Source organism: Drosophila pseudoobscura, chromosome 2 (genome assembly GCF_009870125.1).
Source record: "Drosophila pseudoobscura strain MV-25-SWS-2005 chromosome 2, UCI_Dpse_MV25, whole genome shotgun sequence".
Taxonomy (NCBI): Eukaryota; Metazoa; Arthropoda; class Insecta; order Diptera; family Drosophilidae; genus Drosophila; species Drosophila pseudoobscura.
The window spans coordinates 4,436,262-4,449,412 of NC_046679.1; the positions used below are offsets into that span (position 1 = coordinate 4,436,262).

Genomic DNA, 13,151 nt, shown 5'->3' on the forward strand with positions numbered 1-13,151 from the left:
TACATGCCATAACGAGGCAAGTGTTGGCGCTTAAAAACAAAACTGAAACACATTTCCCATTAGAGATCCAAAGTTCACATTTTAAGTGTCCGTATATAAAGGCCCGTTGGCCGTTTCTGTAGTAAACAGTTTAGAAAATAAACCCTCAAGCGATGGTGAAGCTAATGCTGAATTTTGCGATTCTAAGCCTGCTGCTTTGTCTGGCATCAGCAACCAAAAAGGAGTTGCTTGAGCACCGAAAGAGTAAGTGAAAACTACGAGTGGATGCACTTTTGATAATTCAACTGTGATACTTCTCTACAGAGATTTGCATGCAACCTAGCGACTATGGCAGCTGCAAGGAAAGACGGTTGCGATGGTATTACGATCCAACGGCCAACGCCTGCAAGCCCTTCACCTATAGTGGCTGCGGTGGAACCTACAATCGATTCGAACGCGAAACCGAATGCTGGAACTATTGTATGGACCCGGATATCTTTTACGAAACTAGCTAGGGATTCCATAAGTTTTCCCATGTACAAAGGGATGGATGTGGAATTGGTGGATAATATCTATTGAATAAACCGTATTTGCTTTGAAATCTTCAGCTATCAAAGATGCAGCAAAGAGTGTCAGTTGCTACCGATTATATCCTCTGTATATGTAAAATGGAAAACTAGTATAAATATATGGTATATGCATTTAGTATCTTTTAATTAACTTACTTATCTAGTAAATATTTTAACGAGGCAAGTGTTTGCCTGAAACAGATTTCCCATTAGATATTCCAAGGGCTCCATTTCAGCGGCCGTCTATAAAAGGCTGTTGACCATTTGTGGAGCAGTCAGTTGACCAAATAAACCCTTAAGTTATGTTTAAGCTAATCTGGAGTATTGTGTTTCTGGGGCTGCTGATGGGCCTGACAGCACTCGTATATCCAATAAACTTTTCGGACCGGCTAAGTAAGTTTAATTTTTGTGCCCTTTTGTTCATTTTACTAGGATATTTCTTGACAGTTAATTGCGTGAAACCTATGGAGTATGGTCACTGCAATGATAACCAGTCGTTATGGTATTACGACTCCAAATCGAAGTCCTGCAAACCGTTTACCTACAGCGGCTGCGGTGGAAATAATAATAGATTCTTGCGGAAAAGCGGATGCCAGGACTACTGCATGAATCCGGACTACCCCGAGATCGAATAAATTGATGGATGAGGGATAATATTATCAGCCTCAGGTGAAAAAGGATGGAGTTATAAATATAATCTTATGTAATATAACTATTTACGAAATACATACAATAACGAAACAAGTGTTTACCGTTTAAGAGAAAACTGAAACAGATTTTCAATTATATATGTATTCAAAGTTCTCGGTTTCGCCGCGAACTTTGTATAAAAGGCTGCTGACGATTTGTCCAGCAACCAGTTGACAAAATAAACCCTCAAGCGATGGTTAAACTAATGCTGAATATTGTGGTTATAGGCCTACTGCTGAGTATGGCATTAGCCTTGAGCACACGCGATGCTGCCGAACGATTGCGTAAGTGCAAGCTGCAAAAATAAAGGTTTCAATTACCCTACCATAATTCTTTACAGGGAATTGCATGAAGCCCCGTGCGTATGGCTACTGCCGTGGATCGGAGAGCCGATGGTTTTACAACTCCACTGACAACAATTGCAATTCGTTCATCTACAGCGGCTGTGGTGGGAATATTAATAGATTCACAAGTCGATCCGAATGCCATGACTATTGCATGCACCAGGATATACCCTATGATAGAAAATGAACCATTGAGGGATAATAACTATTGAAGAAATCTTTAATTAATCAGTTTTAGAAGCCATCAAGCATTAGTCTCCACATGGATAGATGGAACACTATGGAGTTTGCAAAAGTATATACCCCTTTAGCCACCTGCTAATAAACAAATTTAATATAAATATTATCGAAATGCATACTACCACGAAACAAGTGTTTGCCTTTAAGCATATTTCCCATTATATATATAGATGTATGTATATTTAAAGTTCTTTCAAAAGTATAAAAGCCTGTTGGCCATTTGTCGAGCAATCAGTTGACAAGGTACCGATGGGAAAGCTAATGCTAAATCTTGTGGTTATAAGCCTTCTGCTGTGTCTGGCATCAGCCTTAACCCGAAAGCAGGTTGCCGAGCGGATGAGTAAGTGCAAATTAAATAAAGGTTTGAATGAACCCAACGATAACTGTTTGCAGATAATTGCATGGAGTTTAGTGCGTATGGCGAATGTCAGGGATCACACACCCGATGGTTCTACGATACGATGACCAACAATTGCAAGACTTTCGTCTACAGCGGCTGTGGGGGCAACTTTAATCGATTCTCCAGTGCATCCCAATGCTTTAACTATTGCACGCACAAGGATATATCCTATGATAGAAAATGAACTGTTAATACATAGTAGATATTGGATAAACCAATTAATTATGATTCGATTTGAATTCTTAGCTATAACAGATGCTACTCTAATGTTTCCAATAAAAATTTAGGTATATATGTAAACCTTAATAATTCGTATGCATAAAGCTACTTAGCCCCGAGGGGTAGGTGCAAGTAGATGGAAGTTTAGGGAGTTTTCAAAAGTATATATCCCTCTAACCACCTGTTAATAAACTTATTTAATATACACATATTTGATTATGATGGCCTTCAACCGAAACACATTTCCCATTAGATATTCCAAGTGCACTTTTTGGGTGCCTGTGTATAAAAGCCTGTTGACCGCTTGGCGAGCAATCAGTTAACAAAATAACCCCTCAAGCGATGGTTAAACTAATCCTGAATATTGTGATTCTAAGCCTGCTGCAATGTCTGGCATTAGCCCTCAGTCCGCACATCATTTTCTACCGGAATAGTAAGTGAAAACAAAATGAAGATTTAAATCAGACTAAGGTAATTTTGTACAGAGCTTTGCACAGAGCCTCTCTCGTATGGCAGCTGCCGCAGTATCCAGAAGCGCTGGTATCACGACCCGAGGTCCAAAAGCTGCAAGGTGTTCTACTACAGCGGCTGCGGCGGAAATTATAATCGATTCATATCCAAAACCGTATGTATGGAGTACTGCTCGAACCCTTCAAGCCCTTACTCTGTGAAGTAATCATAACTATTCTATACACTATTCAAACTCTTATGCTATATATAACAAACGAAAAAGGTATAGAAACCTAAAAAAATAATCCAAAATGTGAGTCTGCTGGTGAATAAAGAAATAATGAAAACAAAGCAAAATTATTTTTAAAAATTAAAGGTTTCTTTAGCCTAGCCTCAGCTCAAGATCATTGTACAACATTAACGTGCGGTCGTCTGAGTCGCCAGGCGACCCAGAGAAAATACAATCAAAGGGCCAGAGTTGGCTTTGAGCTGCGCTCAGGTGGAGTGTCCAGCTGCAGTTGCTCCTTTGGCTGCTCGCTGCCTGCCTCTAGTGGTTTGGGCTCCTCGCCAGCACTCAGCTCTTTCGGGGGCTCTTCCTCCACGTCCTCAATGAGGCGATAGGTTATGGGCGAGGGCTGCTTGGCTGGGAGCCAGTCGGGAATAATCTTGTCGTGCAACCTCCACTTGCCGTATTCGTTGGAAATGTGCTTCTCAAACACCACGTACTCCAGCACATCCTTCGTGAGGATCTCGCTGCCGTGCATCAGGCGACCAAAGCGATCGTAGATGGCCAGCATCTGTTGTGTGTGGAAGCGCACCGTCACCTGGGCAAACTGGTTCTCCTTGGTGATGACCTCAGTGCACCGAGCATGCACAACACGAGGGGGCTCCAGCGACTGCAGGAATCGCCAGTGTATGGTCTTGTCCTTAACGTTGTGCATCATCTCGGGATAGCAACGCTCGCTGACATATTCACGTATCTTATACTTTTCCTTGGCCGCCATCAGCGTGTGGGCCGCTACATAGATCTCCTGGGCCTCGGCTCCAAACTGGTCGCTGCTGAAGCTCTCGTCGTACGAGCGTATTTTTCGTACGGCTATCAGACTCTTTGATTTCTTTTCCAGGAACTCCAGTTTCTGCTTGGCTCCGCTGGAGGAAATTATGGATTTCTTGCCATCGCCCTCAGGTGGGACATATGCCTCGAATATGCCGCCAGTACAACTGATGTGAAATGGGCGCTCCATCCAGGGGCGTGGCGGCAGCACACCACGTTCCTTCATACGGCTCCGCATCTCCTCCTTGCTGATGTCTTCCGGCTTTTCGCGGAAATTAGGCAGTTCAATTTTCACAAACTTCTGCCTGCGCAACTTCTTGAACTCCGGTTTCCAGTGCTTGGTCTGTCGATGGCGTACCTGCTGCATCTGGAGCGCCGGTGCCAAAACCCCCAGGCCACCAGAACTCACAGCCTGGGGCATCACCTGAATGAAAGAGTGGTAAGGATGCAAATGTGACATTATGTACAGCATCTGACTAGTTACCTGCAAGAATTTGAGGCACGTTTTTGCCGACACAAGCTTTTCCATGGTAAATAAAATTTAATTAATTTATTATATAAAAATCGTCCAGCCCTCGGAAATATACCAAAATATACCGACTCATTTCAAAATATACCGTAAATATACTGACGAATTTAAGTTGTACTATATATATTCCTTGATTTTGATCTTCCGTGGAATATTCTTAGCTATATAGAATATTTAGCCATGCCCACATAATTTTATCCGATTAATGAATCAATTTTCTACTTGACTGGCACATTAAATACTTGGCTTTGATTGTTTTTGCCTCAATTTTGGTTTCTCAACAACAATATAGCGTCTCGTATGATGGAAACCCGAGCTTAGCCCACTTAAGCCCCATATATTTAAATAGTTCAACGTGAGGTAAATGGCGGAATATATTAACGATTGTAAATCGTAGCAAACGCTTCGAGGCTTCGGCGAGAAGTTCGCCCAGGAAGCTATAAGAGGCAACGTTTTAGAACACAGCTGAATAGAGATAGAGAGCTCCACCTGGGCACGGATAATCTTGTCGGACACCGGCAGCAGCTAATTCGGGCAGTCTGTCGTAGCTGGGAGGGATGCAGGCCACGTCCTTAGCGAGGCTGCGGCTCTGGCCAGTCTTGATCAAAGTCCCCGGTGCTCCAGTCGCTCCAGTAGTCCTAGCCATCCAGTAGAGGAATATGAGCTCCCGGTTATGGTTGCAGCTCGGATTCGTCCATCGTGGCGCGGCTTATGGAGTCCGAGGCGACTCTGTTCAAGTACATGCACCCGCGACGCGTCTCGAGGACCAGGGAATGCGGCTTCTCCACCGCCTTCCACAAAGCACGACGGCTGCCATCCACGCGGGTGATCTCGATGAGATGAGCCTCCGCATCGGACCGACGCGAGAACAGGCCCCATTCCCCACGTCTTTCCATCGCACCAGACGCCAGAATCCTGAAGACGCCGGTGTCCAGATGCCGTTTCAGCCGAACAGCTGTTCACCCCCCTATCGACCGTTAGTAATTTAAGACCATTTGTGGTTCATTTTTGCTTTTTATATAATATAATTCCAACTAACTTTCACAACTGATTTTTGTAATGGGGACTGCATAGATTCAAAGCTTAAATAAGTAACTTAACGTGATTGAACATAACATCTAGTTATGTAGAAATTCCTCCTTCTGAAAGGGATTATTTAGATTACAGAACAAAATAGGCTTCTAGTGTATACGAACCTTAAGCTCCTTAAACTTCTTTAAACGACCATCTTGTTGCTCCCTGCAAAAAGGCTGTTATGAATAAACTTTTCTATTTGTTGGAGATACATACTTGGGAGAAAAGTCCCCTCCAGAGCACATGCGACCTTTGGGAGGAGAAAAGACTTTTGGCAAATTCTTCAGCTGCTTCAGACACACCTTGGCGTTTTCAATGTCGCTCTCCAAGCGCATCACTAAAAGTACAAGGCGATGATGATTCGATCCAAGTCGATTTGATCTGATTTAACGCTTGGACTTACCCTTTTTCAATAGTTTACCCTCTTTGGGAGCGCAGAAGCACTTCGACTGCGGTGGTGGGTTGGGGGTGCATACCTTTCGCTCGGGGCATTCATTTGCAGTCACCTCGCGAAGCAGGGTGTTGAACAGGCAGCCCGGTAGAATATACTCGGCCGCAGCATAGATTCGCTTATGGATGTAGGCCAGCTCGGCAAAGCTCAGTGAGGTCAGTCCACGATGATAGAGCTTGTGGCAGATGGCGTAGAAGCGACTGTTGGGTATGTTGCACTTACAAAAGCAAAAACCGCACTCTTCGACGAACATGTCGAGGATTTTACGCAGCTCTACTTCCAACCCACAGCCGTCGATCTCGCCAGCTGACAAAGTTTTAACCGTGTTCCGCACAAAATCGTCGAATTGTTCTTCTGCTCCCTCTATGTCGGATCCTTTATAGCCCTTTTTCTGGCCCTTTCCTGCGGGTCGTCCCTTATTGCCAGTATCTTTTCCGGCATTACGACCGCCACCGGGCTTGGATGCTGCTCCCGATCCCGCTCCCGATCCCGGTCCCGACTTTCCACTTTTTTCTGTGTCCGAGACGACAGCCTCCTTTACGACTTTTCCTTTCCCACCGGCTGCTCCAATCGCCTTCTTATCGTCAACTCCGGCTTTTCCTTTCTCTTTTTCACCGGCACCTCCGTCTTTTCCTGCCCCCTTTCCATCGTCTTTTTCGGCTATTCCTTGCCCCTTTCCATCGTCTTGTCCGGCTTTTCCCTTCTCTTTTCCATCGGCTTCTTGTGCTGTTTTCAGCCCCTCCTTATCGTCTTCACCGGTCTTTCCTTTTCCCTTTTCATCGGCTGCTCCGGCTTTTTTCGGTCCCTCCGTATCGTCTGCACCGGCTTTTCCTTTTCCCTTTTCATCGGCAGCTCCGGCTTTCTTCAGCTCCTTCTCATCGTCTTCTCCGGCTTTTACTTTCCCTTTTCCACTGTCTTCTTCGACTTTTCTTTTCCCTTTTCCACTGTCTTCGACGTCTTTTCCGGTTATATCTTTTCCTTTTCCACCAGCTTCTCCGTCTTCTACAAGTTTTCCTTGACCTGTACCTTTCTCTTTGTCTTCTCCGGGCTTTCCATCCAATTGTGCGCCGTCAGGTGTCTTGGCCTCCTTTGCTGCATCTTTGCTTTCATCTTTTCTCTCGATGGCATTCGGATCTCCACCCAGTTTTTTGAGGGCCACGTCCAGAGCTTTGTTTCTCTCCTCGAGCTCTTGAGCCCTCTTCTTGCAGTCCTCGAGCTGCTTGCTTAGATCATCGAAGAGCTTCTGGGCCTCGCTGTCTTTGAGCTGGCTCACTTGATTCTTGAGCATTTCGTTTTCCTCGGCCACATCTCCGATGTCCTTAATGAGGCCAATGCTCTCGCCGAAGCTCTCCTCCATGACTTTAGTTTCATTGTCGAGTTGTTTGATCTGCTTGTCCAATTCCTTTAGTTTCCTTCTGTCCTCTTCGGCGGCCTCACAGAGGCACTCGTTCTCATCGATCAGCTCCTCTAATTGGCCGTCCTTATTCTTCAGCAAGTTCCTGAGGCGATTCAACTCGCGGGTGCAGTCTTCCAGCGTATTGATTTGGGTGCCACCAGGATAGTTGGCTTGGTTCATTTCTTGGAAGCTGTTCCCTTGCTTCGACATCTCGCCCATGATGTGGTCCAGAGTGGCTTCCGTGTAGACGGCCAGATCAGCGTCCATATCGCCACCGCCACCGCAGGGGGCTGTCGCCTTCTCTGGAAGTGGCTGACATTCGGCCCGCTGGTCACCGTACTTCTGATTCAGCTCACAGACGACGTTCTGCAGGTGGGTTAGTTTAGGAATAAAACAAACTCAAAGCAACGGAGAGGAAAATCATTGGAAGCAGCTATGGATCTGTCAATGGATCTGTGGATCTATGGATCTATGGATCTATGGAGACTGCTTTTGAGATATGGGGAGAATGGAAACGGAAGAGAAGCTCCAGCGACCTTCCTCTCACGTTGCGCGCTCTTTTGGATGGTCTTTTGGATAAACCGGAATACACATTTAATTTGATAAAGCTACAAATCAGATTTCGATCTTAGGTGGCTAGGAATTTGGTCAGTGGAATTCTCGGACTGGGCTATTGTTGGCGCGTGCGGCTCCTAACATGGACAATCTCTATTATCCCCATTCTCACTATCTTTGCTGTCTTCCGGCAGTTTGTCAAGATAGCGATAGCCGCCATTCCTAAAGAGCTTGGCCTTGGTCTAGAGAACGAGCAAAATCAGATCCATTTAGCCTGGCTTCCAATGACCCCTGATCCGATCACGCTCTGTACTTACCATCAGCTGCTCGTACTGGATGCCGTAGGCGCTCAGGGCAGCGTCCCGCTTGCGCAGCTCGTTGCGCAGCACATCGATCTCCATCGCGTTGCAGTCGGCCTTCTGGACGGTGGTCTGGACGACGGCCAGTTGCTTCTTCATCTCGTTGCAGCGGCACTAGAAGAGCGGAAGGTGGTTGTGAGACGAGAGGCCGAAGGTTGTCCGAATTCGCGTAGTACTCACCAGGAGCATCTCCTCGATTCCTTTGGCCTTGTCCACCTCGCCCTCGTAGAAGTTCTGCATGTCTTCCATCTCCTGCTGGATGTCGTTGATATATTGATTTTGCTGTTTAAGATTATCCTCGAGGTCGCCATTAACATGATGGGCTGTCTCGGCCTGGTCCTTCAGTTTGTTGACCGTCTCGTTGAGCATCGCCAGGGCCTTGACCTTCTTGCGCAGGGCATCTCGCTCCGCCAAGATCTTCTGAATGTTGCCGACGTCCTTTTCGGGCGAGAACGAATACTTGCTACCAGACTGGTGGCCGGCAGCCTTCATGTACTCGTCCTCGGCCTGGCGCAGCAGGACCAGTTCCTTGCCCAAATTTTCAATCTTGTTCTGCAGATAGGGTATGTCGGTGCTCTTCTCGGGCTCGATCTGGACGCTCTCCAAGTTGCAGCGCTTCGACTGCTTGTCGATGAGGCGCTTGAGGTTGGCATTTTCGGCCTCGAGGATATCGTGGGCCTTGTTCATGTCGTCAATGGCCCTCATCAAATCATTCAGCTCCTGCTCATCCTTGGCATCGATCTTGTTAGCGTCGACCAGCTCCTTCACCTTCCTCTTCAGGGCCTTGCTTTTATCTGGATCGTAGCGCTGGCCCATAATACGCTTGATTTCGGCCGACTCCTCCTTGGCCGTCTTAAGTTGCTCGTTTGAGCTGGCCAGCTTTTCCTTCAGAATGTTGTTTTTGATCATCAGACTCTCCATGCGACTCAGCGTGTTACCGGCTGCATTGATTAGGCTGTCGCCTACCACCAGATTGCTGCCGTACTCATCCGTGGGTGCACTTCGCTGTACCAAGGGTCCGCTACTGCTGCTTCCGGGACCGCCAGTATTGGCTCCGGATCCACCGGATCCTCCAGATCCTCCAGGTCCTCCAGATCCTCCAGGTCCTCCCGATCCTACAGATCCTCCGGTCCCATTGCCCCGTTGTGCTCCAGCATTGCTTCCACGTCCACCAGAGCCAGCGCCAGCGCTGCTTCCGCGTCCACCAGGGCCAGAACCAGGGCCAGAACCAGCACCAGAGCCAGTGCCAGAGCCAGCTGGCTGTAGCTCATCATTGCTTCCGCGTCTGCTAGCGTTGCTTGAGGGAGCGCCGGTATGGACACCGGATCCTCCAGATCCCCCGACTCCATCGCCTCTTTGTGCGCCAGCGTCGCTTACGCGTCCGGATCCGCGTGCACCAGGGGCAGCCGCAACTTGCTGACCAGCTTTGCTACTTCCATCCTTACCGCCAGACGGCCCCTTGCCCTGCGAATCATCGCCACGACTAGCACCAGCACCACCAACACCACCAGGTGCGTTGCAGGCCACCAGCTCAGCCACGAAGCGAGACTTCTGGTTTTCGTTTGCCGACCAGGACCGATCATCGATCGTTGATGGATAGCTCTTCAGTTTAACACACGTCTGACACTCACGGTTCGGGGTCGTGGTGTTCTTAAAGGGCACATGGAAGAACTCCTTTTGTGTGGAGAAGGCCATGATGTTGTCCTTAGGTCGCAGTCAACACTCAATGTCTGTTATTTGCCGCGCGAATTCTTATTTATATTGTAAAAAGTTTATTTTCTGAAATAATTTACGATTGTACGTCCGACATTGATGGAATCCCCAAAATTTCTGTTGCTCAAACGATACAATTTCTACGAACACTACAGACAAGGCTTTGTTCTGGATTGGCAGATCCCAAATCAGCACTAGACAGACATACCGCCAGCTATGATCGATATAAAATACAACTAGATAACATTGCCAGGGATTTAGTGGGGAGGGGGAAGGGGAGCCAAATCATTCCAGACCCTGGACACGTCGCTCCGCCAGGGATTCGTCTACTGCGTTCATGCCGCTAAAGCCGCTCGGCTGCATCGTCATGCTGGCTGTTCCCGAACTAATCGTTCGCAGGGCGCTAGAGTAACCGGAAAGCTCGGCCAGCGGAGCATTCACCAAAATCATCTGAATAAGCCAAAGGGGGTCAAAAGGGCCTGGAATAAGTCTGAAATGTGGCAGCAACTCACTTTATTTCTTTCACCCTTGGGCAGTACATCGTTGATAAGGGCCCGTCGTCTGGATAGGTCGGCCATTATGCCCGAGATCCGTTCGCTGGGCGCCACAATCTGCAGGGCCATAATGGGCTCCAACAGGCGGGTACCGCTCGTGCTCAGCAGCTGCAAAAGATGGCCAAACGATTCACTTGACAAACTCAACCTGAGATTACGGAATTCGCCCTTACTTTCTGGACGCACTGAGCCGCGGTGGCCATCACAAAGGAGTCGGCTGTGCCACGACCAATGATTGCATTGTGCAATCGGATCTGCGTGTCCACCACTTGACCGCCCACTCGGGGTCCACGCTCCAGAGCGCTGACAGAGCCTTTTCTTATCACCTGCAGAGTGCGAGGAGGCAGCGTGTTGAGGTTCGACAGGTTCTCCGGTGACTTATCTAAACTTTGGGCACACAGATAAACGTAAGATCAGTTCTCGACTTGTTCGGACTTGCAGTGGGACAAACCTGAAGAGCTCGCCTTGGTCTTTGACCACCTCCAGGGTGAGGCTAACGTTCTGCTTGCTGCCAGCAATCTCCTTTTCCACGCTAAGCGTAGTGAGGGAAGGCGATTCGATGGTTTCCTTGTAGGCTATTTGCAGGGGACCCAGATCCACGTCGATCTTGTATTCGCTCAGAATGCGAGACTTGATGATGTCCATGTGCAGTTCCCCCATGCCGCCCAGCACTGTCTGACCGGTGACACTGTCGTAGCTGACGCGGAGACTGGGATCTTCCCGTTGCAGTTGCCTCAGGGCCTGCTCCATGGCCGTTTGCGAGGACACACTGGGGGGCTCAATGGAGCAGAAGTAGACGGCATCTGGTATTTGCCGGTCAATGCCGAACAGCTCGTCGGTGTCCAGTTCTTCATCCTCATCTGTTGAAACTGTGCCCTGGCTTTGCTTTAAACGTTTCTGGGCATTCCTCAGGGCTGTCTGACTAGATGTGAGCAGATCTCCAGTAACTGTTGACTAGCCAGGAACAAAGTTAGCCAATGCCCACTGTAAAGCCGCTGTAAAGCTTACCTTAAGACCCGCACATATGACCACATCTCCAGATTGCACGGCGCCCACCTCGCGGTATTCGTCAGCCAGGGGCTCATACAATTTGGATACTACCTCCGCTTGGCCCCGCGAGCAGATGAGACGCATGCCACGCTTTATCTCGCCGCGTAGAATGCGCACCAGAGTCAGAGGGCCCCGCTGCTTGTCGTGGACGATCTTAAAGACTTTGCCAGCCACTTCATTTCTGCAAAAGTTGACAAATTTCGGAAAACTATGTCATTTTCTGACGCTAAATTCTTACCCGAAGCAGTCGTAGATTTGGTTGCGTTCCTCAGGCGCTGGCAGATAGGTATTCACGGCATCCATTAAACGCTGTATGCCAACGTTCTTGTAGGCAGAACCCAGCAGCACAGGAACGACCTTCTGCTGACAGGTGGCCCGGCGCAGGGCTCGTTCAATGAGCGCATTGCTGACGTTGTCAAAGCTCTCCGTGCTGATTACCACATCGGCCAGCTCGTCGTCCAGTCCCGATAGCTGATCGATCAGCTCATTGCGCTTTTCTTGCAGCTGCCGCAGATCATCAGAGGGCTCCAGCTTCGTCTTGCTGTAGCTGCGACCCAGATCTTTCGGCTGCCACGTTAGCTGCTCCAATGTGATCACATCGTTGATGGCTGCAGGGAAAGAAGGTTTGAATGAAGTCCAGCACTCGCAGTAAACTCATAATTATACTCAAGAGCCCATCCTGGTTTTTTGAGGGGTATTGTATGCACACAGGCTGCGTTTCCAGCTTCGTTCTCAAATCATTGACGCATTTGTCAAAGTCTGCATCCGGACGATCCATCTTATTCACGAATGCCAGCCGCGGCAGCTTGTGCTTGTCCGCCTGCGTCCATACGGTGACAGTTTGGGCCTCAACACCAGCCGTGCCGTCCAGAACAACGACAACACCGTCCACGGCATACAGTGATTGCTCGACCTCCATTGTGAAGTCAATGTGTCCGGGGGTGTCCAGCAGGTTGATGCTAAGTCAGTTAAAATGTTAGTAAAACAGATTGATGGAACCATTGCCATTGAATGCACCCACCGATTACCACTCCAGGGAAAAGTCACGGCCGAGCTGCAAATCGTGATGCCGCGCTCCCGCTCTTGTGTTAGATAATCGGTCACCGTATTGCCCCGATGCACTTCCCCCAGAGACCGGGTCTTGCCTGAGTAGAACAGCATACGCTCGGTGGTTGTGGTCTTGCCTATGGACACAGGATTCACTTCATCAGCTTTGGTGCAATGACGAATATCAATCAAAACAGTCACCTGCATCAATGTGCGCCAGAATTCCAATGTTCCGGATGTTGCTGCTGTAGCTGCGCCTGAATATATGCGCGGAGAGCTGGCGCAGCAACCTGTTGCGTGGCATTCCTCCACTGTGCAATGCATATTTCAGCATTTTCATTTATAAATTAAACTAAAACTAAATAAAATCCGGCAGAACTCGCGGCAGATATTTTGTTATCAGAAATCAGCTGTTTACTAATCGATAGGCGATATTTTCATTTTCCAGCCAACACGGACTCGGCGCGGCTATATTTTA

General features: G+C 48.2%; 6 protein-coding genes across 9 annotated transcripts; 3 read left to right on the plus strand and 3 right to left on the minus strand.

The window, feature by feature from the left end:
• The first annotated feature begins 98 nt into the window (after positions 1-98).
• Positions 99-695, plus strand: LOC6896879 (kunitz-type serine protease inhibitor PPTI-like). Its single transcript, XM_002137033.3, has 2 exons — positions 99-243; positions 304-695. The coding sequence occupies exons 1-2, from the start codon at positions 153-155 to the stop codon at positions 492-494; spliced, it is 282 nt and encodes a 93-aa protein (XP_002137069.1). The 5' UTR covers positions 99-152; the 3' UTR covers positions 495-695.
• Positions 696-1,370: 675 nt separating this feature from the next.
• Positions 1,371-1,951, plus strand: LOC13036280 (PI-actitoxin-Afv2a-like). Its single transcript, XM_033377031.1, has 2 exons — positions 1,371-1,522; positions 1,579-1,951. Exons 1-2 carry the CDS (start codon positions 1,432-1,434, stop codon positions 1,767-1,769), a joined length of 282 nt encoding a protein of 93 aa, XP_033232922.1. The 5' UTR covers positions 1,371-1,431; the 3' UTR covers positions 1,770-1,951.
• A 759-nt stretch (positions 1,952-2,710) lies between these two features.
• LOC117183351 (U-actitoxin-Avd3s-like) lies at positions 2,711-3,242 on the plus strand. Its single transcript, XM_033377032.1, has 2 exons — positions 2,711-2,874; positions 2,927-3,242. Exons 1-2 carry the CDS (start codon positions 2,784-2,786, stop codon positions 3,115-3,117), a joined length of 282 nt encoding a protein of 93 aa, XP_033232923.1. The 5' UTR covers positions 2,711-2,783; the 3' UTR covers positions 3,118-3,242.
• An 8-nt stretch (positions 3,243-3,250) lies between these two features.
• mRpL45 (mitochondrial ribosomal protein L45) lies at positions 3,251-4,540 on the minus strand. The gene is made up of 2 exons (XM_001357889.4): positions 4,430-4,540; positions 3,251-4,369 (listed from the first exon to the last, which is right to left on the minus strand). Exons 1-2 carry the CDS (start codon positions 4,472-4,474, stop codon positions 3,356-3,358), a joined length of 1,059 nt encoding a protein of 352 aa, XP_001357926.1. The 5' UTR covers positions 4,475-4,540; the 3' UTR covers positions 3,251-3,355.
• A 935-nt stretch (positions 4,541-5,475) lies between these two features.
• LOC6896880 (keratin, type I cytoskeletal 9) lies at positions 5,476-10,200 on the minus strand. Of its 2 annotated transcripts, XM_003736245.3 has the most exons (6): positions 8,490-10,198; positions 8,268-8,423; positions 5,952-7,761; positions 5,765-5,885; positions 5,671-5,713; positions 5,476-5,616 (listed from the first exon to the last, which is right to left on the minus strand). In XM_003736245.3, the coding sequence occupies exons 1-6, from the start codon at positions 10,002-10,004 to the stop codon at positions 5,593-5,595; spliced, it is 3,669 nt and encodes a 1,222-aa protein (XP_003736293.3). In that variant the 5' UTR covers positions 10,005-10,198; the 3' UTR covers positions 5,476-5,592. The 2 variants fall into 2 exon arrangements, with proteins under 2 accessions (XP_003736293.3, XP_015037026.1); XM_015181540.2 differs by lacking the exons at positions 5,476-5,616; positions 5,671-5,713; positions 5,765-5,885; positions 5,952-7,761 and adding an exon at positions 7,954-8,192 and having other exon boundaries at positions 8,490-10,200.
• Positions 10,059-13,051, minus strand: mRRF2 (mitochondrial ribosome recycling factor 2). Of its 3 annotated transcripts, XM_001357890.4 has the most exons (9): positions 12,875-13,051; positions 12,648-12,810; positions 12,293-12,585; positions 11,865-12,234; positions 11,585-11,807; positions 11,028-11,530; positions 10,750-10,963; positions 10,535-10,684; positions 10,059-10,472 (listed from the first exon to the last, which is right to left on the minus strand). In XM_001357890.4, the coding sequence occupies exons 1-9, from the start codon at positions 13,011-13,013 to the stop codon at positions 10,308-10,310; spliced, it is 2,220 nt and encodes a 739-aa protein (XP_001357927.4). In that variant the 5' UTR covers positions 13,014-13,051; the 3' UTR covers positions 10,059-10,307. The 3 variants fall into 3 exon arrangements, with proteins under 3 accessions (XP_001357927.4, XP_015038631.2, XP_015038630.2); XM_015183145.2 differs by lacking the exons at positions 10,059-10,472; positions 10,535-10,684 and having other exon boundaries at positions 10,839-10,958; XM_015183144.2 differs by lacking the exons at positions 10,059-10,472; positions 10,535-10,684; positions 10,750-10,963 and having other exon boundaries at positions 11,357-11,523.
• Between the last annotated feature and the right edge of the window lie 100 nt (positions 13,052-13,151).